Source organism: Ochotona curzoniae, unplaced genomic scaffold (genome assembly GCF_017591425.1).
Source record: "Ochotona curzoniae isolate NIBS_2020 unplaced genomic scaffold, NIBS_Ocur_1.0 scaffold_2453, whole genome shotgun sequence".
NCBI classification, from domain to species: Eukaryota; Metazoa; Chordata; class Mammalia; order Lagomorpha; family Ochotonidae; genus Ochotona; species Ochotona curzoniae.
In genome coordinates, this window is record NW_024467094.1 from 15,867,155 (window position 1) to 15,890,619 (window position 23,465).

General features: G+C 57.3%; 1 protein-coding gene across 2 annotated transcripts in view; it reads left to right on the top strand.

The window, feature by feature from the left end:
* The first annotated feature begins 229 nt into the window (after positions 1–229).
* The window catches only part of RHBDL3 (rhomboid like 3), a 39,995-nt gene continuing 16,759 nt past the window's right edge, over positions 230–23,465 (top strand). The window contains exons 1-5 of one of the 2 annotated variants that reach the window (XM_041001149.1): positions 230–340; positions 1,656–1,679; positions 14,402–14,560; positions 17,708–17,932; positions 21,491–21,639. In XM_041001149.1, coding sequence (XP_040857083.1) covers positions 230–340; positions 1,656–1,679; positions 14,402–14,560; positions 17,708–17,932; positions 21,491–21,639 — 668 coding nt within the window. The remainder of the gene's footprint in view (positions 341–1,655; positions 1,680–14,401; positions 14,561–17,707; positions 17,933–21,490; positions 21,640–23,465) is intronic. The other variant, XM_041001150.1, reaches the window with a different exon arrangement.

A 23,465-nucleotide genomic window follows, 5' to 3' on the forward strand; every position in this document is an offset into this window, starting at 1 on the left:
GCGGCGCGGCGAGTGCCGAGAAGTTTGGCTGCGCAGGGGCCGGGCGTCCCGGGGCTGCGAGCGGGCGGCTGCGGCGGTGGCGGCGCGGGGGGCCCGAGGCCATGGGGGGCAGGCGCCAGCGGCCCGGCGGGCGCGGAGGTGGCGCGCGGTGCCCCGAGCCCCGCTAGCGGCGCAAAGTTAGCCCCGGCGCCCCGGGACGAGCGCTGCGGCTGCCGGAGCCTCCCCGGCCATGGGCGAGCACCCCAGCCCAGGCCCCGCAGTGGCCGCCTGCGCCGAGGCAGAGCGCATCGAGGAGCTGGAACCAGGGTCGCAGGAGCGGCCGCGCGCGGCGCCGGAAGATGTGAGTGCCCCTCCCCCGCCCGGGCAAACTTTCTTGTGGGGGGGAGAAGAGGGGGTCGCAGGTGGGCAGAGTCTCGCCCTCCTTGGGGGGCGGCTTGGAAGCTTCAAGGTGACGCGGGAGCGCCTGGGACTGGCCGGGTCTGCGCGGGCGGGAGGGACCGGGATCCCCGGAGCTGTCGCGTCACCCCTGCTCGGGCGCCGGCGGCTTCCCTGCGGGACACGGGCGCGCCGCTGCGCCGGGGAGCGCTGTCCCTGTGGCTGGTGCAGTGCCCGGGACACAGCGTTCTCCCGCAGAGGAGGCCGCGGTACAGCCGTGACTCCCTCCCCTCCGCGACTTGCAGGCTTCTCCAAGCCGTGGGCGCCGCAGAGTCCCCCGGCCCCGGGCCCGCAGACTGGGCTGCTCAAGCCCGCGCCGGCCTGGTCGCGACACTGGCTGCAGTACAGAGTGGCCTCTGTCGCCGACCCGGGCCCGGAGCCCTGAGAGGAGGGCGGAAAGCAGGGTTTGCCCCTCCACCCGCATCCCCTGTCCACAAGGGGCCCGGAGTCCTACGGCTGTCTCCGAGAGCTTCCCTGCAACCTGCCGCTGGGGTCTCCATCCCACCTGCCGTCCTGAGCGCCCACAGACCGGAGTTGAGCTGTACATCACTGTACAAGGCTGGCCAATCTCTCTGCCCTTCCCGTGTATGCCCGGGCAGGGGTCGCACAGCCAGACCCTATGTCAGGGGAAGGGAGTACAGGTTCGCATTCGGATTTGGATTTTCTCTCTTTGGGCCATGTAGTTCAACCTGTCACTCCATCTGGCTCTAAGCCCCCTGGTAGAATCACCTGTTCTCACTACTTGTCTCAGACTTGAAAGAGTGGGTGGGTTTCATCCACCCCCCCCCCCCACACACACACACACTCTCACACAGAACGACGGGGTAGGCAAATGTCAAGCTCTGGAGTTCTCCCGAGATGAGGTCTCCAGCGCCCCTTGCCCAGCAGCAGCTGTGGATCTTAGCGGCAGTTGCTCTGGGCGCTCAGTGGGAGGTTCTGCTGGAGGCTGCACCTGCCTGTCCCAGGACCCCTGCCAGCGCCCCCCTCCCTGCAGTCAGCTCCACCCCCTTCCCTGACAGTGGTCCCAATCGCCCAGCCCCTCCCAGGGTCTCCCGGGGCTCCCCGGCCAGTGGCGGCGGCTCTTGCTGATCACCCTCGGGGGGAGGGGAGCAGCAGCTGGAAGGCTGAGTTGGAAACCTGGGGTGGGTATGGGGGGCGCGGAGCCCTTGGTGATGTGTGTTCCTTTCTCTTCCTCTCCTGCATGGCTCCTTCTGTACCAGCACTGGAAAGTCCTGTTTGATCAGGTATGTGAGCGACTCACCGCCCCCCTCCTCTGCCGGTCTGAAGTCACTCTTTCCTCTGCTTGCGTGGGCTTCCCTAGCTCTGCGGCGCTCCAGGGCTGACGTGGGCTGGGGGTGTGGCCTAGCGCAGCTCTGACAGCCCCGCTGCTCCCGGCCAGGTATCCGGTGCAGGCTAGGGGCTCCCCCGAGAGGATCCCTCTTTCCTTCCCGCCCCCAACTCCTCTGCACCAGAGCTGGAGGAAGTGGATGGTTCTGAATGCCAGGGGGACTGCAGCAGGAAGCTGGGGAGGTGGGGGCTGGGCACGGGACAGCATCCCTCTCCCGCCCCACCTCCTTCACAGCAGGTGCCTGGCCACTGCTGGAGTCAAATCTTGCCATCCTGGGGGGTGACCACAGTGGGGGTTCTCCTGAAGGCTCATAGGGTTTGTTTGAATTCTGTCACAGGGTGGAGAGGGGAGTGCTGGCAGGTTGCACTTGGGAAACAGTGCGTGAGAGTTGAAGGCTGGGGAGAGAGTCGGAAGCTGTGGCGTCTGGAGGTGATGGCCGTCTGACCTTCAGCAAGGAGAGCCTTCTCTCGGCATTTTCTTTTCTTCTGCTGGTGTTTTCCCCTTCTTCTCTGTCCCCTGGCAGAGACGGGGCAGTGGCAGGCCATGTCCTGGGGATGGGGATGGCATATATAGCCAAATGATGGTGTAATGAAGTTAGTGAGGCTTTAGGGGGACTGGTGCAGCGGGGCCAGAGGCAATGAGTTGGAAAAGGTGCTTGACCCTGACCTTGGCTGTAGGTAGAGGAACGTTCTGAGGCACGCCAGAGAACCCTTATGGGATAGGGAGAGAGGTGGATTGTCAAAAAAAGGAGCCCTGCGCTGGCCCTAGCACCTTGCCATTTCCAGGTGATGCTGAGGAATGAAGGCAGAGGGCTGTGGTGGCAGGAGGATGGGAAGATCTGAGTAGGGCTGAACAGACTGGGGGAGGAGGGGCCTCGCATGGCACAGGCCACAAGGGCACAGCGGGCAAAACGACATTAGTTTTGTGCTAACTTGGAGGTGAGGAGCATGCAGGCCCTTGAGTTGGGCTGAAGACGTGGACCTGGAACATGAACCATGGGGTGGGCTTTCAGGAGGGCGAAGGTTTTCCTGGCGGACCACGGGGCCCAGCAGGGGTTGAGGGGCATCACAGGTTGTCATCCAGGAGGGATGGGGCCCCTCGCTCTGCACCCTTGAGTGCCACCCCCGCTCGCTCCAAGCTGGTGGCAGCTGCCACCCTGCCAGTCGGAGGGAGTCGTGCCGCTGTGCCTCCTGCCGCATTTAGCACCGGCACCTAGAACACAGTGTGTCGTTCTCTCCCTGAGTGTCTCTCACTTGGCGATGAAGTTTCCTTGCCAATTTCTGTCTGTGTGTTTACATTCTAAAACAAGCTGTGTGAGTGGCTGGAGGAGAACTGGTACTAGGATGGGGAGGAAGCCGAGAAGGTGTGCGGTGCCCGGGGTCGGCTGCCAGGCTGGAAGATGCCACTCCTGCAGCACCCCGAAACCCTCTGGAGGGATAAGAAGAACCCAACAAGACTTACCCCTAGTCAGTGTTTCTCCAGGTTCCCCTTTTGTGCCATCTTGCTTCCTATCCTTGTGTGGCGGGAGGCCACCCCTGGGCCTGGCTGTCGCCCTGGGGTGGAGGCCTGGGTCCTCTGGCTCCCTCCCTTGCTTGCTGACGCCTCCCCCGGTGTTCCTCCTGTGGAGGGAAGGAGGAGGTTGCAGCTTCCCTAGTACGGGCACAACCTCAGAAGAATGCTGGGTTATTCAGAAGGCAGAGCAGTTTCATCCCTTCTGCCTCTTCCTCTAGGCCTGCCTCACAGATTTTGTTTTTAAATGTTTATTTGTATTGGAAAAGCAGATTTACAGAGAGAAGGTGAGGCACACAGAGAAATATCTTCCGTCTCCTGGCTCACGCTACAAATGGCCACAACAGCTGGAGCTGAGCTGATCCAAAGCAAAGAGTCTGTTCTGTGTCTCCCACATGCGTGCAGAGGCCAAGGACTTAGGCCGTCTGCTGCTTTCCCAGGCACATCAGCAGGGAAGTGGATTAGCAGTAGAGCAGTGTCTGGTGTGACTGCATAACAGCTAAAGTCCTCACCTTGAACCCTCTGGGATCCCATATGGGTACCAGTTCGTGTCTCGGCATCTAGCTCTCTACTTGTGGCCTGGGAAAGCAGTCAAGTACAGTCCAAATTCTTGGGACTCTGCACCCGCATGGGAGACCTAGAAGAAGCTCCAGGCTCCTGGCTTCAGATTGGCTCAGCTCTAGCCATTGCACCTGCTTGGGGAGTGAACCATCAGATGGAAGATCTTCCTCTGTGTTTCTCCTCCTTTCTGTATATCTGCTTTTCCAATGAAAATAAATAAATCTTAAAAAAAAAAAAAAAGTTGAGTGGCCAAGACTGAAACTAGTCCTTATAGGAGGCTGGTGCTGCGTGCAGGTGATTAGGCTCTTGAGCCACTGCATCAGGCACCTGACAGTGAGATGTAATGAGTGTGGTTCACCTGGGGAAGAAAACCTGGCCAGGCGCTGCAAGCAGCTTCCCGCCTGTCTTGAGCCCAGCTGTGGTGTGGGACAGGACACCTGCCAGAGTCCCCCTGTGGGAGGTCAGTGACGCCACCCAAGGATGTTCCCTGCCCTCCCTGGGTCAGGACACAAGTGGGCCTCATAGTTTCAGCCACAACAGAAAGGAGGAAGGGAGCTCAGTTCTGTGAACATTTGCCCTGTGCCCCTGGCATTCTGGCATCTGTGCGGTCAGCTCAGGCAAGGCCATGGCCCTGCCGTGGAGGGCTTCCTGGGTTGAAAACGCCAGCTCCATGCTCCAGCTTGCAGATGTCTCCAGGTTCTTGGAGTGTGTTGACTGAGCTGAAGGGCTGGGTGCATAGTTCTGTCATGGCAACAAAGCACAGCTGCTTTCCGGCTGTGAGAGCAAGAGGGCAGGTCGGTGTGGCAGCGCAGCAGGTGGAGTCACTGTTTGCAGTGTTTGTATCTCGTATCAAGTGCCAGTTTGAACCCTGGCTCATCCACTTCCTGCCCTAGTACCCAGGAGGCAACAGTTGATGGCTCTGGGACTTGGGTTCCTCTATGCATGTGGGAGACCCTGGTGGGGTTCCTGGCTCCTGGCTCCTTATCTGTTACAGGCACCTGGGACAGGAGCCAGTAGCTGGGTGCTCTGTGTCTGTCGCTCCCTGTCTCGTCCCCTTTCCCATTCAAATAACTGAACAGACACAGAAGTCTTTTTATTCATTTATTTTTGGGAGGGGCAAGAAGTGGGAATAGCTTGTGCCTGCCTTCTCCTCCTATCGAGAGTGAGCAATTTCCCAGATGCTAATGAGACATACACTTTGATGATCTCCTAAAGTGAAGGCAGACAGGTGGGAGTAGCCCTCCATAGTTAAACATGTGTGCTATGCAAAGAACATGGGGCTCCCAGGGCAGCCACAAGGAACAGAATGCAGAATTTGGAGTCACACAGATGTGGACATATGTTGCTGTGACTGTGGACAATCACAAATGGCTCCCCAAGATTCAGGTTTTTGCTCTGTGGTGAAGCCAGACTCCAGGGTAACTGTGAGAATTCCATAGGAGCAGATGGCTTTTGCTGTCCCTGATTCCTGGTGGTCACTGGACAGAGGCCTCCTACTTGGAAATCAGAGTTTTCTTGGCAGAAGCACAAAGGCCACCCCTGAGCTGCAGGCCCGCTGGGGAAGGTGGCTTCTGGAGAGGGCCCCTTGCAAGGTTTTCCTGCCTGCCTTCCTGCGGGACCTTCCCTGCCTGGTCCTTTTGCCCCAGCTACTGGTCTCTCCTTGGTCTGAGCCTCACTGGTGGCCACCCGCCTCACTGGTGGCCCTCCTGCACAATGGCCTGGGATTCCTGGCAGGTGTGGGATGGGAGCCCAGTTTATCCACAAAAGAGGTCCCAATGGAACTGCCGAATGCATTAGGGAAGAGCCATGGAAAAGACACTTGCCTCAGAGACCTTGGTTGTAGCCCCTCCTTTCCCTGAACATGTGGGTAAACAGCAGAGCAAGGTTCCCATGGAGGGACAAAGCCACGGGCTTTGCTGGAGCCCCCAACTCCCTGTCTGGGGAGACTGTAGACTCCCTTCCCCCACTGGCCATGCTGTAGTGCTGACCACTCACTCCATGCACCTGAGAGCACATGGGTGGAGCAGGCCAGGGTCTGCCTAGCTGGCTGCTAGTCACATATGTTGGAGTGAGTGACAGCTCAAACTTTGGCTCTAGACTCGGCATCCTGACTTTAAACACCGTTTCCCATAGGCCTGGCCTACCACGTGCAGGTTGGCCTCTTGGCCACTGCTACCTCCAGAATCACAGCTTCTTGGAAGATCCACGGCAGCATTGCATCCCCTCTGGTGACCTTCTGTGGTCCCTCAGGGTCGTGGGTCTCCCACCGAGCCCTGCAGACACCCCCCACTGCCTTGTGTGCTGCCCTAGGTGATAGCTAGGGGAGTGGAGTCCTTTTGCTGGGGACCCATCTGCATTAATTTCTTTTTTATAGAGAGAGGAAAGGCAGATTCTATTCCTTAGAGAAGGAGAGACAGGTCTTCCATCTGCTGGCTCACTCCCCAACTGGCCACAACAGCTGGAGCTCAGCTGAGCAGAGAGCAGGAACCTCCTCTGGGTCCCAAGGCTTTGGGCTGTCCTCTACTGCCTTCCCAGGGCACAAGTAGGGAGCTATGTTGGAAGTGGAGAAGCCGGGACATGAACTGGCATCCACATGGGATTCCTGGTGCTTGCAAGGCAAGGATTTAGACACTGAGCCATTGTCCCGGGCATTTATTTGTTTGTTTGAAAGCGGGAGGGAGAGAGATCTTTTATTCCTGGATTCACTCCCCAAATGGCCACATGGCCTAGACTGGGCAAGGCTGAAGCCAGAAGCCTGGAATTTCATCCAGGTCTCGCACGGGGGTGCAGAAACCCAAGCACTTGGGCCAACCTCTGCTGTTTTCCCAGGCTAATAGCAGGGAGCTAGGTGGGAAGTGGAGCAGCTGGGGCTGGAACCAGTGCTTGGACGAGATGCTGTGCTACAGCAATGCCCCATACTGTCCCTTTTTTAGACAGGAAACTGAGGCCCAAGGGGTGGTCTTGTGCAGACACAGGGCAAAGAGGAACTCTCTGTTTTCAATATTTTTGTCTCCAAGGCTCCTGTGTGGCTTGAACACAGTGCAGTAGGCCACAGGCAAAGGAGCAGCGCAGGGCCCCTGCATCCTGCCTGCCCTGTTTGTGCCCCAGGCCTTCTCTACCACTCAGCTCTCAGCTGTGTTTTCTGGAGGGTAGGGGAGCCCTGTGGTGAGTGCCAGGAGAAGCAGCAGGAGGCAGGGGTTTAGGCTGCCCAGGAGGGACAGGGCAGATGTCAGAGCTCCCACCCTGCTCACCCTCGCCCCCGCCTCTCTCTGCCTGCTGCTCCCTCTGGGCTGCTGAGTCTCATGGCCATGACTCGGTCCAATCCTCAGGCGGCCCTGTCCAGCTGGGCCAGATGAGTCAGCAAAGGAAGTGCATGTGCTCCCGGATACCCAAGGGACCTGCCTCTGAGACACAGCCATCACCTGCTCCCTCAGAGTCCGCTGTGAGGTAGAGGCAGGGACCGTTGCTGGCTGGGGAAGGGCTGGCTCCTGGGGTGGCCCCCAAAGGGGGGTATGGGACAGCAGCATCTGCCAGGGGTGAGCCTTTAGCTCTGGGCGGACCAGGGTTCTCACCCCTCCTTGCCCACCTTGCATCCTGGGGGAAGCATGGGATTATCGCTTCTGCCCTGCTCCCTGGGTGGTTTTCTGGAATCTTGCCCATTGTGCAGCGTCTTGGCCTGGGCTCAGGCCAGGAGGCTACTGGTCAGCTGGGGGAGGAGTGTGCTAGCTCCCTGATGAGCATACTGGCCCCAGATCCTGGGCACAGCTCTTTGCTGAGGGGGAGGAGGGGTGCTCAGGCACATTGCATGGGGTTTTGGAGAGGAGTCCCTTAAAAGGGCTGATGGTGCAGGAGTCCTGCAGCCTGCAGAGGTGCCCTCAGCTGTCAGGACATGGCGTGGCCACGTCCAGAGGGGTGGGGAACACCAGGAGCCCCCGAGCCCTCATGGGTGGGAACTGGGCCCTGGCCTTTCTGCCAGGGCTTGTAGTCTCGGGTGTCCCCTTTGAGCCCCATACTGGGACAGGCCAGTTTCTGGGTATGTTCAGTGGGACTGCTCACATCTACCCAGGGGCAACATGAGAATACAAATAGCAGAGGATGGATGAGAGTCAGGATCCTAAGTCAGGGTGCGGTAGCCTAGCGGCTAAATCCTCGCCTTGTATCCACCGGGATCCCATATGGGTCCCCATTTGTGTCCCACTGCTCCACTTCCCATCCAGCTCCACTTTCCATCCAGCTTCACTTCCCATCCAGCTCCCTATTTGTGGCCTGGGAAAGCAGTAGAAGAAGGCCCAAAGCCTTGGAACCCTGCACCCATGTGGGAGACCTGGAAGAAGCTCCTGGCTCTCTGCTTCGGATCAGTTCAGCTCTGGTGGTTGCGACCACTTGGAGGCGTGAGCCAGTAAATGAAAGATCTTTCTCTCTGCATATCTGCCTTTCCAATTTATCAAGAAACAAAAAAGTCAGGAACAGGCTGGGGGAGGAGAGAGAGGCTGCAAGGATAATTTCCCTTGCTGGGGAAATTCACGCCCTCTTTGTGCAGGACAAGAAGGCTCTGCCCCCATAGCCTGCACCTAACCCCAGCAGCTGCAGCCCGGACCTAATTTATGGGGCTGTAAATAGCCATGAATGGACCAGAGTTCCCTGGTGGGCTCTGCCTATAGAGTGGGGACAGCTCTGAGGAGCCATAAACCTCTGGGCAGCCTTCTTTATGCTGCTCTGCTCAGGGATAGGGTAATGATGCAGCCCCCCCTTCCCCACCGCTCCCCCAGATGAGCTTGGTGCTCCCACTCCCCCACTGGGGAAGGCGTGCTGTCTGCACTTGTCCAACCCTAGCACACCAGCCCTGAGGTCATTTCCCAGGGCTCATCCTACCTTGGGGGGGACAGAGGGGAGACGGTGAGGATGAAACCTCTCCTAGATTCCGGGTTGCATCTTGTGGAGACTTTTAACCAGATGGCAACTGGTTTGTGGACCCCAGGCAGCTGCTTGTGAGCTCCTTCTCGGCGCACTTCCAGCAGCGGGGGATGGGACGTAGGGACAGGAGGCACATTCATCCAGAAAGAGCAGCTTGTACAGGTCCCACATGCATAACAGATGTAAGAGAAGTGTGTTCCCCTCCTTGGCTTGCTGTCGGGGGAGTTCCCGAGCCCGGGGAGCTCCTGGGGGGCTCCCTGGACGCTGGCCTGCAGCTGACAGAGGACAAGCCGTGCTGCTGTCCCCGGTGCTGAGCAGGCAAATCCCAGCTCCCATGGGGTTTGTTTCCTTTGCGACTGGCTCAGCAGCCCTATCCAGCTGGTCATGGATGCCCCTGCCTCTTCTGGGGCTGAGCAGCCCTTCTACCCTGTGGCTGCGCCTGGACCCCAGGGACATCTTCTCTGCTGGATGACTCCAGCACAGTGTTGGAGTGGCTGGGTGCCCCGCTCAGCATGAGGGTGGCTAGGCAAAAGGCTGGTTAGAAGCCACTGACCACAAGGTCACATTTTGCCCAAGGGCATTTGGAATCTGCTCTGGGCACAGGCCTTTCCCCACATTTTATTTCGTGCTGCCAGAGGCCCAGTGAGCTCAGAGCTGCCTGGGAGCTGCCCAGCTGAGTTAAGCCGGATGGGTCTCTCCACTGCGAGGCCTCTCCCTGCCCTGGCTGTGGCTCTGTGCACCACACCCCTGCAATGGGGGCTTCCTGAGCTTAGCCTGTGCCAGGTCTGTGTTTCATACAACAGCAGTACAGGACAGAGGCAAACGGGGGTGAGGGGGAGGGCGAGCTGCAAGGCTGGGACCAGCAGACCCAACAATGAAGGCAGCCTGAACTATTTCCGTCTCCACGGCTGACTCGCGCTCTGACCTTGAACCACTTTCTTTTTCCATCTTTACCTGCTTCCCCATCCACCCTGCGAGTGCAGTGCCAGCGTCCCAGGTGATGTGTGGTGAATGGCATCAGATGAATGGGGAAGAGGGCTGGGCTGGGCTGCACAGGCTCTCACTGACCATCATGTCACAGGAATGGGACAGAGCACAGGCTACAGGCCCTTCTGCCCAGGTGTCCATCTCTCTGCACCCACTGCAAACTGGGCTGGACCTGGGCCTCTAGGTTCCCATGGCCTCAGTTTTTGCTCATGAGCTAGAGTGAATGCTAATTGTGTGAGCTTTCCATGGAGGGCGTTAACCATGCTGGGAGTCTCTGGGAGAGAGGGAGGCACTGTGAAGAATCACATTGGGACCAGAGGCCTCGCCCTGCATGGTCCCAGGCTGAGCAGTGCTGTCACGAACCGAGGTTCAGGGTGGCTGTGCCTGAGATGTAGTACTTACTGCACAGATGTCAGTTCCGACTGTGAGGTTGTGAATCCTGGTACAAGCACAGGTCACTGCGTGGAGCTGTTCATAATGACCCTCCCAACTGCGTCTGGGCCTGGGAGGTCCCGCCGCTCCCAGGACCCTGCAACGCTCCCGGGCTGTGATTTATGATCGCTCCTCTGACTTGCCAGATCCTTTTGACAGCACAGCCCTGAATGATCCCAGCCTTTCACCACCCTGCCCCCCAGATAGAGATACCTCATTCTGACCCCCCGAGTTTCCCATCTGCAGCTTACTCACGCCAGGGTTTGGAGCGGATCATATGCCTGCCTGGATTGGCTGAGCTGTGGACTGTTTTTATCCTGCGTTGATATGCATGGGGTATGGGTGTAAAGCCTCTTCCAGTTTCCTGAAAAGGGACTACTCCTGTCACATGTGCCATGAAGACACTGAGGCAGAGTGGTCAAAGGAGACAGTTAAGAAGGTGCAGCAGCTGGCGGTAGCCCCAAATTTCAATCCTGGGGGCCACTGCTCCAGGTTAGAAGAGCTAAGTGGCCAGGCAGGGCTCTGAGGAAAGAAGTGGGAGATGGTGGGGGTGCTTGAGGCCTTGGGCTGGCAGGCAGTCACCAGAAGTGACCTGACAGAGAGGATTAGGGGCAGAGGGCTCCATCCCAGATGGGGGTGGGGAGGGATTAGCAGTCCTCCTGGGGGAAGAGCCCTGGAAGCTCTTTTCAAGGCAGGTGGGCAGGCTGCCTCCTCCCTCCACTCTGGCTGGATATGACCACCCCTCTGCTCCCCCTCCCCGACACTGAGCCCTATTCAGGAGGCAGCTGTGAGGTTGCTCCCAGGGCCCATTCACAGCCTGCGTGCTCCCAGCTGCTCCCATCAGGTAGCCTCAGGCACTCTTGGCCCATACCTGGCCCAGGGGCACCCCGTGGTCATGGTGGGCAGGTCTGGGGCCTGGACCGTTGGGGTGGGAGGCTTGAGGACCTTCCGCGAGAATAGACTGAAAGTGCAGGGTTGTTTCAGCTAGAGCCCAGACCCACTTTTCCCCCTCCACGGGCTGTCCAGGAGGCCTCAGGGCAGGGTGCATGCCTCCAAGGGGCTGCCCCGTACTCACCTCCCCACCCTGTCGGAGGGAACACCTGAGCCCCTGGGAGCTGCTGCCTTGTACCTGCCTCGCCCCAGCCTAGCTCCTTGGAATGCAGCCCCCTTGGTCAGTGAGGCAGCCACGGCTCAGGCTGTGGATCGTAGTGACATAGCCCTGGCCTACAGAACAGCCATGAGGTCTCACTTGCCCCTTGTACACAGGGCATAGCCTCCTCGGAAGCCATCGGCTCCTCCTGGGGCCATGGGCCCTGCCTCTCTCTGGCTTTCTGGAGATCTTTTCTCCCTTCCTCTCCCTCTGCTCCCCCGCCCCCGTCACCTGTGTGCCCCATGCCCACAGTCATTCTCTTCCTGTCTGATGGGTGGTGGTCACAGGGGGTCCTGTGTGTGTTTACAGAACAAGGGCAGCCAGTTCCTAGCCCTGCCACCCCCTCCTTGCAGTCACCCGAAGGATTCACCCGAGGCCCTGTTATTAGGGCAGCCATGACCCCCATTGTCCTGCCTGTCTGGCGTGAAAGGTGGCGTTTTGGCAGAGCAGCCAATTCGGCTTCATTCCAGCTTGCTCCCTGCAGGCCGGGGTTGTGATGTGCTTGGGGCTGGGGACTTGCGGGGCGGGGGGGGGGCGGTGGGCAGCCCTGTCACTAGAACAACAGCAGGGAGTCCTGGATGGGGGAGAGCAGGTGGTTCTTTGTTTGGAGCTGATCCGTCGCCCAGCCCACCACCCTCCCCAGCCTGCAGGGCGAGGGGACTCCTGGGAGGCCTGGTGTCTGCTCCCAGCCCAGGCAAAGTTGTGGGTTTCCTCTCCAATGCCAGCACCACATGCTGAGCCATAGACTTGTCCCCTGCAGTGCCCACTGTAATCTTCCCAGGATGACACCCCCCCCCACACACACACATACACAGATACATCCTGGCCATGCATGGAGGCAGTGTGGCATGGAGCAGGACCAGGCTCAGCAGTCCCCAGGCTGGGCTGGGGTTGGCCGCTGTGGAGTCCCTCCCGGCTGCCCTGGCCTGCTTCCCTCTGCAGGTGCCAAGCAGGTGGCAGCTGCTGCTCTGTCCTCAGGTGACAGACTCTGGTACAGGGTCTGTGCTTACTTTTCTTGGCCTTCCACTCCCCTCCTGAGAGGCCCCTCTGGAGGCTGTGGGGCAGTAGTGTCCCAGCAGCATCTAGCTAGTCAGCCGCCTAGACGTGGGGTCCTGGCTGTGTCCTGGGCCACGGGGGTCACTGCAAGTCTCGGTGCTAATTCTCCCGTTCTGCTTTCCCAGCAGATTCTGCTGTTGGAGGGGATCAAAGCAGTTGTGAATGAAAAGTACTTAGAGCAGTATTTGCCTGCATGTGAGCACTAAGCACAATTAGGTGCTGCTGTTATTCTTTAGAGATGTATTTATTTGAAACAGAGCATCAGAGGGATGGAGAACCTTTCATGCACTGTTTGTGGCAGCCAAGCCATGACCAGGCTGAAGCCACAATCCTGAAACTTCATCTGGGTTTCCCACGTGGGTGGCAGGAGCCCTTGTTTCCCGCTGCTGTCGCTGGTGCATTCACAGGAAGCCCGTCTGGAAATGGAGCCACCGGGATTTGAGCCAGCCCTGCCACAAACCTTAACACCCTCCCTGGCTGCTTTATGCTGAAAGACCTTTTCAGGCACCAGCACTGTGGCAGAATAAGTTAAGCCTGAACCTGCATGGCTAACATCCCACAGAGGCACTGGCTGGTGTTCTGGCTGCTCTGCTTTCCACCCAGCTCCCGGCTAGTGCTCCTGGAAAAGCAGCAGAAGATGGCCCAGGTGTTTGGGCCCCTGCTACCTGCCCGGGAGACCTGGATGGGGCTCCTGGCTTTGGCCTGACTCACCCTGGCTGCTATAGGCGTTTTGAGAGAGAACTAGTGGAAGAGTTCTCTCTCTGCCTTTCAAATAAATAATAAAAATTTAAAAGCCTCTTTCTGGAGCCAAGGACAGCTATCACTTCTGAATCCTGGTGTGTGGAGATTGAGGGTGAAAGGCCACACAGATTGTAAAGTAGGTTCTGGCTCACAGAGTTCTGCAGAGCACCCTGGGGGACCCCTGCCAGCTGCCCCGGAGTGCCTCCCACACCAGCACACACGATGCACCTGCCTGCAGTGGCCCTTGTTGACCCTAGTCAGAAAAGGAGACATGGCTGGCCACTCTCAGCCTCCCATCCCACTCGCTTTCCTTCCAGGCCTGCCTCTTAGGAGTAGAGAGAGATTCTGCAAGTGTCCACGGGTGGTGCCCTTGGCTGGCAGGCTACATCAGGGTGGGCCCTGGGTGGGCTTTGAGGGAAGAAAGGCAAGGAAAGGAACAAGACCCTGCCTTTCCCAACGATTGCAAATGGGCTGCCTGTGGATGGCAAGTGGCTGGCTGTGCGTCCACATAGCCCTCATCTGTCCACCAACCGAACCCATGCCTACCGAGTGGCTGTGCTCAGGGCACACGTGATGGCGACAGCCCCTCCCCCTGGGGCTGTGGCCTGCGGTTGGCATGGGTGTGGAGGAGGGCTGGCCACGAGGCTGTGCCTGCAGGGAATAACCTCCCACCCCAGCACGGGTCACTCAGCACGAGCAGTGTGTGTACAGGAGGAAGGGTGACTTACAGAAAGGAAGCGGTGGGACGTGTACGCGCATGTGCACGGGTGCGCGCATGCGCACGCACAGAGGCACCGGGCGCGGAGCTACAGGGCAGGCCCTAGCAAGTCTGAGGTGCCCTGTGAGTGTGGGCCTGGCAGGTGGCGAGCCCCCTGGGCTGAGGGTTTACCTGGCTGGCCTTTCTGTGCCCTGGGGGACTGCCCAGGTCCGGCCCCAGCTCCTGTGGCTCTGCCTCCTCACGGCCCTTGCCTGCGACCCTGGTGAGTTTTCTTGTTCTTTCGGCTGCCCTCCTTCCTGTGCGCCAGGCCCTAGCAGGACCTCACCGGTAGTCCCCCGCCCCCATATCTTTTCTTCCCAGCTTTTTCCATTTCCTTGTCTTCCCTTTGCCCCTCTGACTGGATGGTTGAGCCAGGTCATCCGGCAGGAACCCCTGGGATTGTAAGTGGGCAGTGTCCAGGGCCTGCCTCTGTTGGCAGAGCAATGGGGGCCCGAGAGTTGGAAAGTGGCCTGTACCCCCTCTGACCCCACTGCCATCTCTTCTCCCGCAGTTTGACCCTGGCAACACGGGCTTCATCAGCACAGGCAAGTTCCGGAGCCTCCTGGAGAACCACAGCTCTTCCCTGGACCCCCACAAGAGGGAGGTGCTGCTGGCGCTGGCCGACAGCCATGCTGACGGGCAGATCTGCTACCAAGACTTTGCCAGCCTGGTGAGTGCCCGCCGCTGGGAGGGGCCTGTTCCAGGGCAGAGGGATCTGCTGGCCCAAAGCTTTGAGAAGGGTGGGCCTCCACAGATGTCTGTTTTCTGCCTCTGGGTCCTGGGCCCTGCAGTAGCATCACCCTCTCCTTCCACGCTTTCCCATTGTGGCAGCAGAGTGGCTGCAATGGTTCCAACCCTTACACCCTCAACCCTCAGCAGGCACAAACACTGCCAAGGCCCGGGCTCTCCCCCACTTACCACATCAGTGTGGGGTGTGATTGACCCCAGCCAGTCAGTGCCACTGGGTCCCCAGAGTGGGCAGTGTGTGTGCGGTTGCATTAAACCGAGGCTGTTGCTGGTGGGAGGAGGAGCTGAAGCAGGCCAGGCAGACGACTGCTGTTCTGCTGTTCTGAGCTGTCAGGCCAAGGCTGAGAGGCCCATGAGCCCTGCCTGGTGAGCTTTCCTTCCTGGGGGACTCAGGGGGCTGTTGTGTATGTCAGGTAGGGAGGTGTGCAGTGGAGTTCACTGGGCTGAAGCAGGCAGCCCTTTCCCTACCCTGGGATGGATGGGACACCCATGGGTGAGCACAAGACTGCACACAGACAGGGCTGCAGAACAGGCGGCAGGAATGGTTGGCATCTGTGTGCTGAACAGTGGAGGTGAGCACTGTGCCACAACTCCAGCCCAACAGCTGCAGCAAGTGGCTATGGCTGGTGTGCAGGCTAAGAGAAGCATGTGAGCCGGGGGCATCACCCCTCCAGCTGAAACCATGGCAGGTGCCTGGTTAGCGCCCAGATGCCTATGTCCATGTCCTGAGCAGCAGTGGACAGGGCTCTTGGAGGCCTGTGAGAGGAGCTGCCCTGGAGAGCAGATGAAGGAGGAAGCCCTGGGCTCGGCCCTGGGCTCGGGGCTAAAGTGAGATGCACCCAGGTCCTTGGCCACTCCCAGAGCTCCTCCCCCGGCCACTCAGGGCTCCCAGCTCCCCATCAGGACTGCTGCAGGGCTGGACTCAGATGCAGTCTTGGGAAGTTTTTGCTGCCTCTTAATGTTCTTCTTGCAGGTAAAACATCTTTTGTGAGCCTTTCCTTGGCCCCACTAGGTCAGAACAAACCAGCGTTTTCTAGGGTGCCCACAGTGCTTTCTGCAGGCCTGGCTCATAGCCCGGGTCTGCGCTGCATCATAACTCAGTGGCCAGGCTTGTCATGCATGGGTGTGTGGGTTATACCCCATTCAAGGTTGTTTGGCCAAGAGCTAAGTGGGAACCGAAGTCTGGCCTGGACTTTGCTCGCTGAGACCTGGCAATAGCAACATTCACCTGGACAGAGAGATGTGAGTGTCACTGTGGCTGGCCTGGATGCCACGGTCAGGCACATCTGGCCTCGAGGCCCAGCTCTGCTAGATGGACTGATTCATTGCCTTACCTCTGCGGGCGTTGATTCCCATCCCCATCTATACCAGGTCACTGTTCGGGGCCCTTGCTCCTGCTGCCATTTACACTTGTGAGCTCCATTTACACTTGGAGGCCTGTGATTGTGCTTAGGACTGCGCCTGGCACAACTGTAGGCATGTTAAGGCTACAGGTGGCTGGCAGGCCTGCATGCACACACATGAGCGTGCTAGTGTTGGCTCCATGCCCTTGGCACCCTCCAGGATTGGCAGGGACGAGGATGAGACTAGCCGGAAAATGACTGGCCAGTGTCATTGTGAATGCTTGTGGCCCTGGTTGTTCTCATAGAGCTTCTAAGCCACTGGGTAGGGCCAGATCCCAGCCATGTGGGCGTGGAGGGGACATGGCCCTCTCAAGGAGGACGGGCTCTAGAGGATAGATACTGAAGGAGAGACAGCAGAGCTGGGAAGGCGGTTACCTGCAGGTGCTGCTGTCCCCACTTGGCCTGGCCTGGCTTGGCCTGCTGTTGGCTGTCTTCCCTCAGGCCAGCGATCCTGGGCTGAGTCACCCTCCTTATCCTGTCTGGACTGCTGCCTGCAGGTTCAGCATGAAGTCCACTGCTGGGCCTGCAGTTACAGAATGCATTGATGATCCCCACACCACAGCTGCGGCCTGTGGCTAGGAGAGGTTTGTCTCCAACACTTCTCCCTGTGGTCTAGAGCAGGGGAGGGGAAGGTTTCTGTTGCTGAGGGCCGTGTGGATATTTATAACACCATGCCGGAGCCATGTGAAATTACCAACTTGGAAATTAGCCTGCTGCAGATTGAATGCCCCCTCCTACCTCTGGCTGTCTTGGCAGGGCCAGACCCAGTGGTTTAATGGGCTTTCCACACTCATGGGCCAACCAGGCATTCCCTACCCCAGATCTTCAGTGTGGCCATGGAAGGCAGGTGGGAGACGACAGAGCCTTCTGAAAACCAGGAGCCAGTAGGCTTGCAGCCCTGGAAGAGGCTGGGGGTTTTAACAGATATCCACTGGGGGTTGTAATAGCAGCCTGGGGCTACTGAGCATGGGAGGGCTGTCCCCCATGCTCTCCCCAGGAGGGCTTTGTGCCCAGGCTTTGGGGTCTCAGGCTGTGCAGGTCCTGTGCACCTGCCCATCAAGAGTGGTGATTTTGCCAGCACAGCTGGGGGTTCTGGCTCCAGGGATGATTCTACAAAAGACTGACCAGAGGGCTCTCTTCGGTTTGGAGGTTGGCATGTATTCACTTCCTGGTTCTCAGATGCCACCTTCTCCTGGAAGCCCTCCAGGCTACCTGGGAACCAGATTGGCTTCCTCTTAACCATCATCCTGAATGGTGACTGCTGCATCTGATTTTGCCTTCGGCGCTACTGTGTACCTTATTTCTGGTAAGGGGCCTGGTACACGTGTAGTGCCTGTTAGGAGACAGGATAAACAGGTGCTGGATGCAAGCACAGGCTCTAAGGCCTTGCTGTGTCTGAACTGGGTGGCATCCCAGACCTCCCTGTGCCTCACTTTGCTCATCTGGCGTATCTGGGGTGTTTATGGGACAGATCAACCATTACACACCTCCAGTGAACTAATGCCTGCGAAATGCTGAGAGTCACTCCCTTATAGGTGCACACTGCTGCTCATGAATTACAGCAAGGGGTTGGGTCTGCTCTCAGGAACCTGCCAGCCGCAGGGGAGGTGGGGAGACGGCCTGGAAGCCCCAGCTCTGACCTCTGCCCCACCCTGTTTCCCGTACAGATGAGCAACAAACGTTCCAACAGCTTCCGCCAGGCCATCCTGCAGGGCAACCGCCGGCTCAGCAGCAAGGCCCTGCTGGAGGAGAAGGGGCTGAGCCTCTCGCAGCGGCTCATCCGCCACGTGGCCTATGAGACCCTGCCCCGGGAGATAGACCGCAAGTGGTACTACGACAGCTACACCTGCTGCCCCCCGCCCTGGTTCATGATCACGGTCACACTGCTGGAGGCAAGGACAAGGGCAGGGTGGGGTGGGAGAGACTGCCCAGCTCTGGGGGAGCACCAAAGGAGAGGCCCCTGGAAGCTGTCCGAGATAAGGGGGTGGGAGATTCTTTTCTCCAAGAACCGTGGCTGAGGAGCAGGTTGTAGTTAATGCTGGTCAGACCCCCTGGTGAGCAGGGTTGTCGTGAGCCTGTACAGGAGATCCCTGGGTAGTCACTTCAAACAGTGTTCACTGCACCACTGTGGAAACAGGCTCCCAAGCCAGCCCAGTGTTGTTGGTTGGCTGTCGCTTCTCCCCAGCGCATACCATGGAACAGCCATCCACTCCCCCGGTTCTCCCTTCTCTCACCTGAGACCTTATGCCAGTTACCAGGGGAGGGTGGCTGTGGGTGCTTTCTCGACAAGAGAGTGACATCAGGTGCACCTGGAAGGGTTTTAGAGATTCATTCTCTAAATGAATGGCCCCACATGCCACCAGTCCCACAGGTGCCACAGCTGCCCATGCCTGGTGGAGCTGTGCATTCTCCTAGCCCCTCAACCCTGTAACCTGTACCGCTACCCCAACCCCAACCCCTGAGGGATGCCCGACTTACCTGTGGCACCTTATCACTCTGGGATTATTATTATTATGTTACTGTTATTATTTATTAAGATTGATTTATTTGAAAGAGAAAGTTGCAGGGAATCAGATAACTTCCACCCACTGGCTCATTCCCCAAATGACCTCAACAGTTACTGCTGGGCCAGACTGAAGCCAAGATCTCAGATCTTGGTCTTGGCCTCCCGTGCAAATGGCTGGATCCCTAGCACTCGGGCCCTCCTGCATGGCCCTCCAAAGCCCATGAGCAAGAAACTGGATTGGAAAGAGAGTAGCTGAGGCCCAAACCAGGCACTCTGATGTGAGTTATGGGTGTATAAGGATTGGGTCAACATGCTGAGCCACAAATAATTTTTGAAAGTTTTTATTAAAAAAAAATTTTTTTTCAGAAGACACAGAGCTCTCATCTTCTGGTTGGCTCCCCCACAAGGGAATTAGCCAGTCCGAAGCTGAGCCAGTCCGAAGCTGGAAACCAGAGACTCATTCCAGGTTTCCCAAGTACCTGAGCCATTACTTGTTGCCTCCTCAGGGTGCATGAGAATAGGAAGCTGCAGTGTGGAGCAGAGTGAAGACTTGGACCCAGGCACTCTGCTACGGGATGCAGGCATCCCAACTTATGCCAAATGCCTCCTTATCAATGTTATTAAAAAGATTAATTTATTTGAAAGTCTGAGTTACAGAGAGAGGGAAAGAGAAAGTGAGAGATTGGTCTTCCATCTGCTGGTTCACTCCACGACAAGCAGAAACCAGGAGTCTGGCACTCCATCTGGGTCACCCATGTGGCCCCAGAAAGGCCTCGGTGCTTGGGCCATCCTCTGCTGCTTTCCCAGGCGTATTAACGGAGCTTGTTTGGAAGTAGATTTGCCATCATTGCAGGTGACCGTCTAAATTGCGGTGCTACAGAGTGACCCCACTCCCACCCTGCCTCTTGACCACTCTGGGAGTTAGCACCAGAGGTGGCCTTGGATAAAGAAAGAAGACACTGAGGAATTCAGATCCTTTGTCCGAGTTGATCCCAAAAGGCCAGGCGTTGTGTCCAGATTGGTCCAGATTTCTAGAATCCTCAGCTACCTAAACTTAAAACTAGAAGCAATTGGAAAATGCCCCAATGACTAAAATAAGTACCTCATAAGCCCTATGCACAAAAGCTCAAGGCCTTATCTTTCCAGTTCTACTAACCTCATTCTCAGATTCTGTAACAGACAGAAAAAAGGAGGGCTGGGAGAAGCAACTGGAAGAGGCCCAGCAGCAGGCAGGCAAGACGTGGCAGCTGTGCACCGTGGGATCGAGCAGCTCAGAGCTGACCTGCCTTGTAGAGAAACAGATTTGGAGCCATGTAGAGGCGTGCCAACCTCATCTTCCTCATTTGCCAGGGAAGACGTCACTCTCAGAGCTATGCTTCAGCACTGAGACCTCCTTAAGCAGTGATATCTGTGCAGTGATTTAATGAAGAGTCCAGGGAATGGGGCTGACAAGGTGGTTTCACTGCTACTGCAGATGCCTTACTCCCTGCTAAGGCATCTTGGGAGGCAACAGATGAAGGCCTGAGTGTTGGGGTCCCTGTCACCCATGTAGGAGACCCAGCTGGAGTTCTGGGCTCCTGGCCTTGGTCTGCCCCAGCCCCGGACATAGCCGGCTTTTGGGGAGTGAACTAACAGGTGAGAGCACACACTCTTTCTCTCCGCACTCCTGCCCGTCGGCTGTCTCACTCCACCTCTACCCACCTCCCACCCACTGCTCTACTTTTTAAGTACATGAATGAAAGTAGGCAGCACTTTTTAAGAGCACAGGGACACACGTGATGCATTTTAGAGAGATTTACAGAAAAGCAGTGAAAATAAGTACCTGTTTAGGATTTAAAGATGGGTGCTTTAGTCATCTGCAGGGGTTGGGGCAGGATTGTTGCTGAGGAGGTGAAGAAATCCGAGTAACACAGAGACAGTATGGCAGTTCCTCAGGAAATTAAACAGAGCTACATGTGAGCTGGCAGTTCCGCTTTGGAGCAGACTCCCGAAGCTTTGAAAGCAGGACCCGGAGGAGTATGGCGGCATGATTCACAGCATTCAAAAGGTGGAAGCAGGGGCCAGCCCAGGGACGTAGTGAGGCCACCACCTGCCGTGCTGGCATTCCTCATGGGTACCAGTTCAAGTCCCAACTGCTCCACTTCCACTGCAGCTCGCTATCACTGCACCTGTGACAGCAGCAGAGGCCCAAGGGCTTGAGCCCCCGCACCTGTGTGACAGACCTGACTGAATCTCCTGGACCAGCTCTGGCTGGCTGTTGCAGCCATTTGCAGCGTGAACCAGTAGTAAAAGGCCTGCCTGCCTCCCTCTCTCACTTTATTTCTCTTTGTAAACCTGCCTTCCAAGTAAATAAATAAATCTTAAGAAAAAAAAAAAAGGGTGGTAGAAACAACCCAAATGTTCATCAACAAATGGATGGATAGCAGAATATGGTGAATGATTGCAAAGGAATATCATTCAACTTTCAGTAAGAGAGTCTGAAACACACTACAGCCAGAGGAGCTCGACGGCATGACACTAAAAACGCGAACCAGTCCTGAACAGACAGACCCTGTGAGGTTCCATCGTGAGGCACTGACGGGAGGCTGATTGATGGAGATGCAGAATGGTGGGCGTCGGGCTGGAGGGAGGAGGCTGTGCGGGTGCACTGGGTGGAATTTAGGTGCACTTCATCCCAATTATTTAAAAAAAAAATTAACCCATGTAGAATAGATCTTCCCCGCCCCCCACCCCCCAAGCATCAGGGGTGAGTTCTCACCAAAATGAAAGGTTGAGAGTCCTCTAAATGCTGCCTGCTGAGCTAGTGTGACAAAACACACTACTGACAGTATCCATCTGCCATGATGTAATCCAGGAGAAGGGCAGTAGCCGGCTCCATGGGTCGGGGGTCTCCTGGGCAGGCTCGCTGTCTCACAGGCCTCCCCTTTTGGGTGACCCATTGCAGGTGGCCTTTTTCCTCTACAACGGGGTGTCCCTGGGCCAGTTTGTGCTGCAGGTGACCCATCCCCACTACCTGAAGAACTCCCTGGTCTACCACCCCCGGCTCCGAGCGCAGGCGTGGCGCTATCTGACCTACGTCTTCATGCATGCGGGGTAAGTACCCACCTTCCCTCACAGTCAGGACTCCCTACAGAGAAACAAGTGGTCCAGCCAGCCTGGGTCATGGTGTGTCTGCTTGGCTCAGAACTCCACTAACAGCAGAATAAGCCAGGAATGGTTGAAACTGTAAGGGGAAATTGCATAAAAAGCCGCTGGTTAGGGTCTGGTGTGATGGCTCAGTGGGTAAAAACCTCACCTGGCACATGCCAGGATCCTATAAGGGCATCGGTTTGTGTCCTGGCTGCTTCACTTCCCATCTAGCTCCCTGTTTGTGGCCTAGGAAAGCAGTGAAACATGGCCCAAAGCCTTGGTATCCTGCACCCGTGTGGGAGACCTAGATGAAGCTCCTGGCTTCGGATTGGCTCAGCCCCGGCCATCGGGGCCACTTAGGGAGTGAATCAGCAGATGGAAAATCTTTCTCTCTGTCTCCCCTTTAAAAAATACTTGTGAGATCACAGCAAAGTATTCACAGAAGTGGAACAACCATTCCAAACTTCCCAGCAGCCAAAGTGAACAGGGACATGAGATCCAACCACCACATTCCTTGTCTGAGTGAGGCCCCCAGTGAATGAAGTAAAAGACAAGTTGATTGCAGTACGCGCCTCCCCCGGCGGCCTCTATTGAGTGAAGGTGGGAAGCTCTACCAATCATTGTGGTTTCTGTTGGTGGAGCCCTGGGCACAGTCAGTTCTCACTGATGCCTCAGGTCCAGTCTCTCAGAGGGTGCTGATGTCAGCTGGAGGCCAGGCTCCCCTCGTAGAAATGCTAGGTTGGGGCCTGGCGTGGTAGCCTAGCAGCTAAAGTCCTTACCTTGCATGGATCCCACAAGGGTGCCGGATTGTGTCTTGGCTACATCACTTCCCTTCCAGCTCCCTACTTGTAGCCTGGGAAAGCAGTCAAGGACAGCCCAAAGCCCTGGAACCCTGCACTCGCATGGGAGATCCAGAAGAGGCTCTTGGCTCCTGGCTTCAGATTGGTTCAGCTCCAGCTGTTGCAGCCACATGGGGAGTGAACTGGCAGACAGAAGATCTTTCTGTCTCTCTCCACTCTGTAAAACTGACTTTCTTTCTTTCTTTCTTTTTTTTTTTAAAGATTTATTTTTATTATTTTTTTATTGGAAAGGCGGATATACAGAGAGGAGAGACAGAGAGGAAGATCTTCCGTCCGATGATTCACTCCCCAAGTGAGCGCAACGGCCGATGCTATGCCGATCCAAAGCCAGGATCCAGGAACTTCTTCCAGGTATCCCACACGGGTGCAGGGTCCCAAGGCTTTGGGCTGTCCTCGACTGTTTTCCCAGGCCACAAGCAGGGAGCTGGATGGGAAGTGGAGCTGCCGGGATTAGAACCGGCGCCCATATGGGATCCCGGTGCGTTCAAGGCAAGGACTTTAGCTGCTAGGCCACGCCGCCAGGGCCCTCTGAGACTTAAAGGTAGAAACATCTGTGCTGGTTTACTTCCTGAATGCCCGCCACAGTTGAGTCTAGCTTAGGCTAAAGCCAGGAGCCAGGAATTCAATCTAAGTCTGCCACGTGCTGCCTGCTGGGGGGCCTTCCTAGGAAGCTGCGGGTCACGGAACAGCCAGGCCTTGAACCCAGGTAGTCCTTTACAGAAGGCTGGTATTCCAACTGGCAGCTTAGCCCTCAGACCCAAAGCCCTCTCTCAGCCCTCTCCCTTATGTGTGAGGTCCTCAAAGAGGGTGACAGTGGAGGGTGGAGGTGCCAGGACACAGTCCAGTCTGTCAGCATGAACTTGCAGGTGCACTCGGAGTAAGCAGGTCCCTGTGTGGCCTCCACCCAGGCCAGCCGAGCTCACAGGTAGC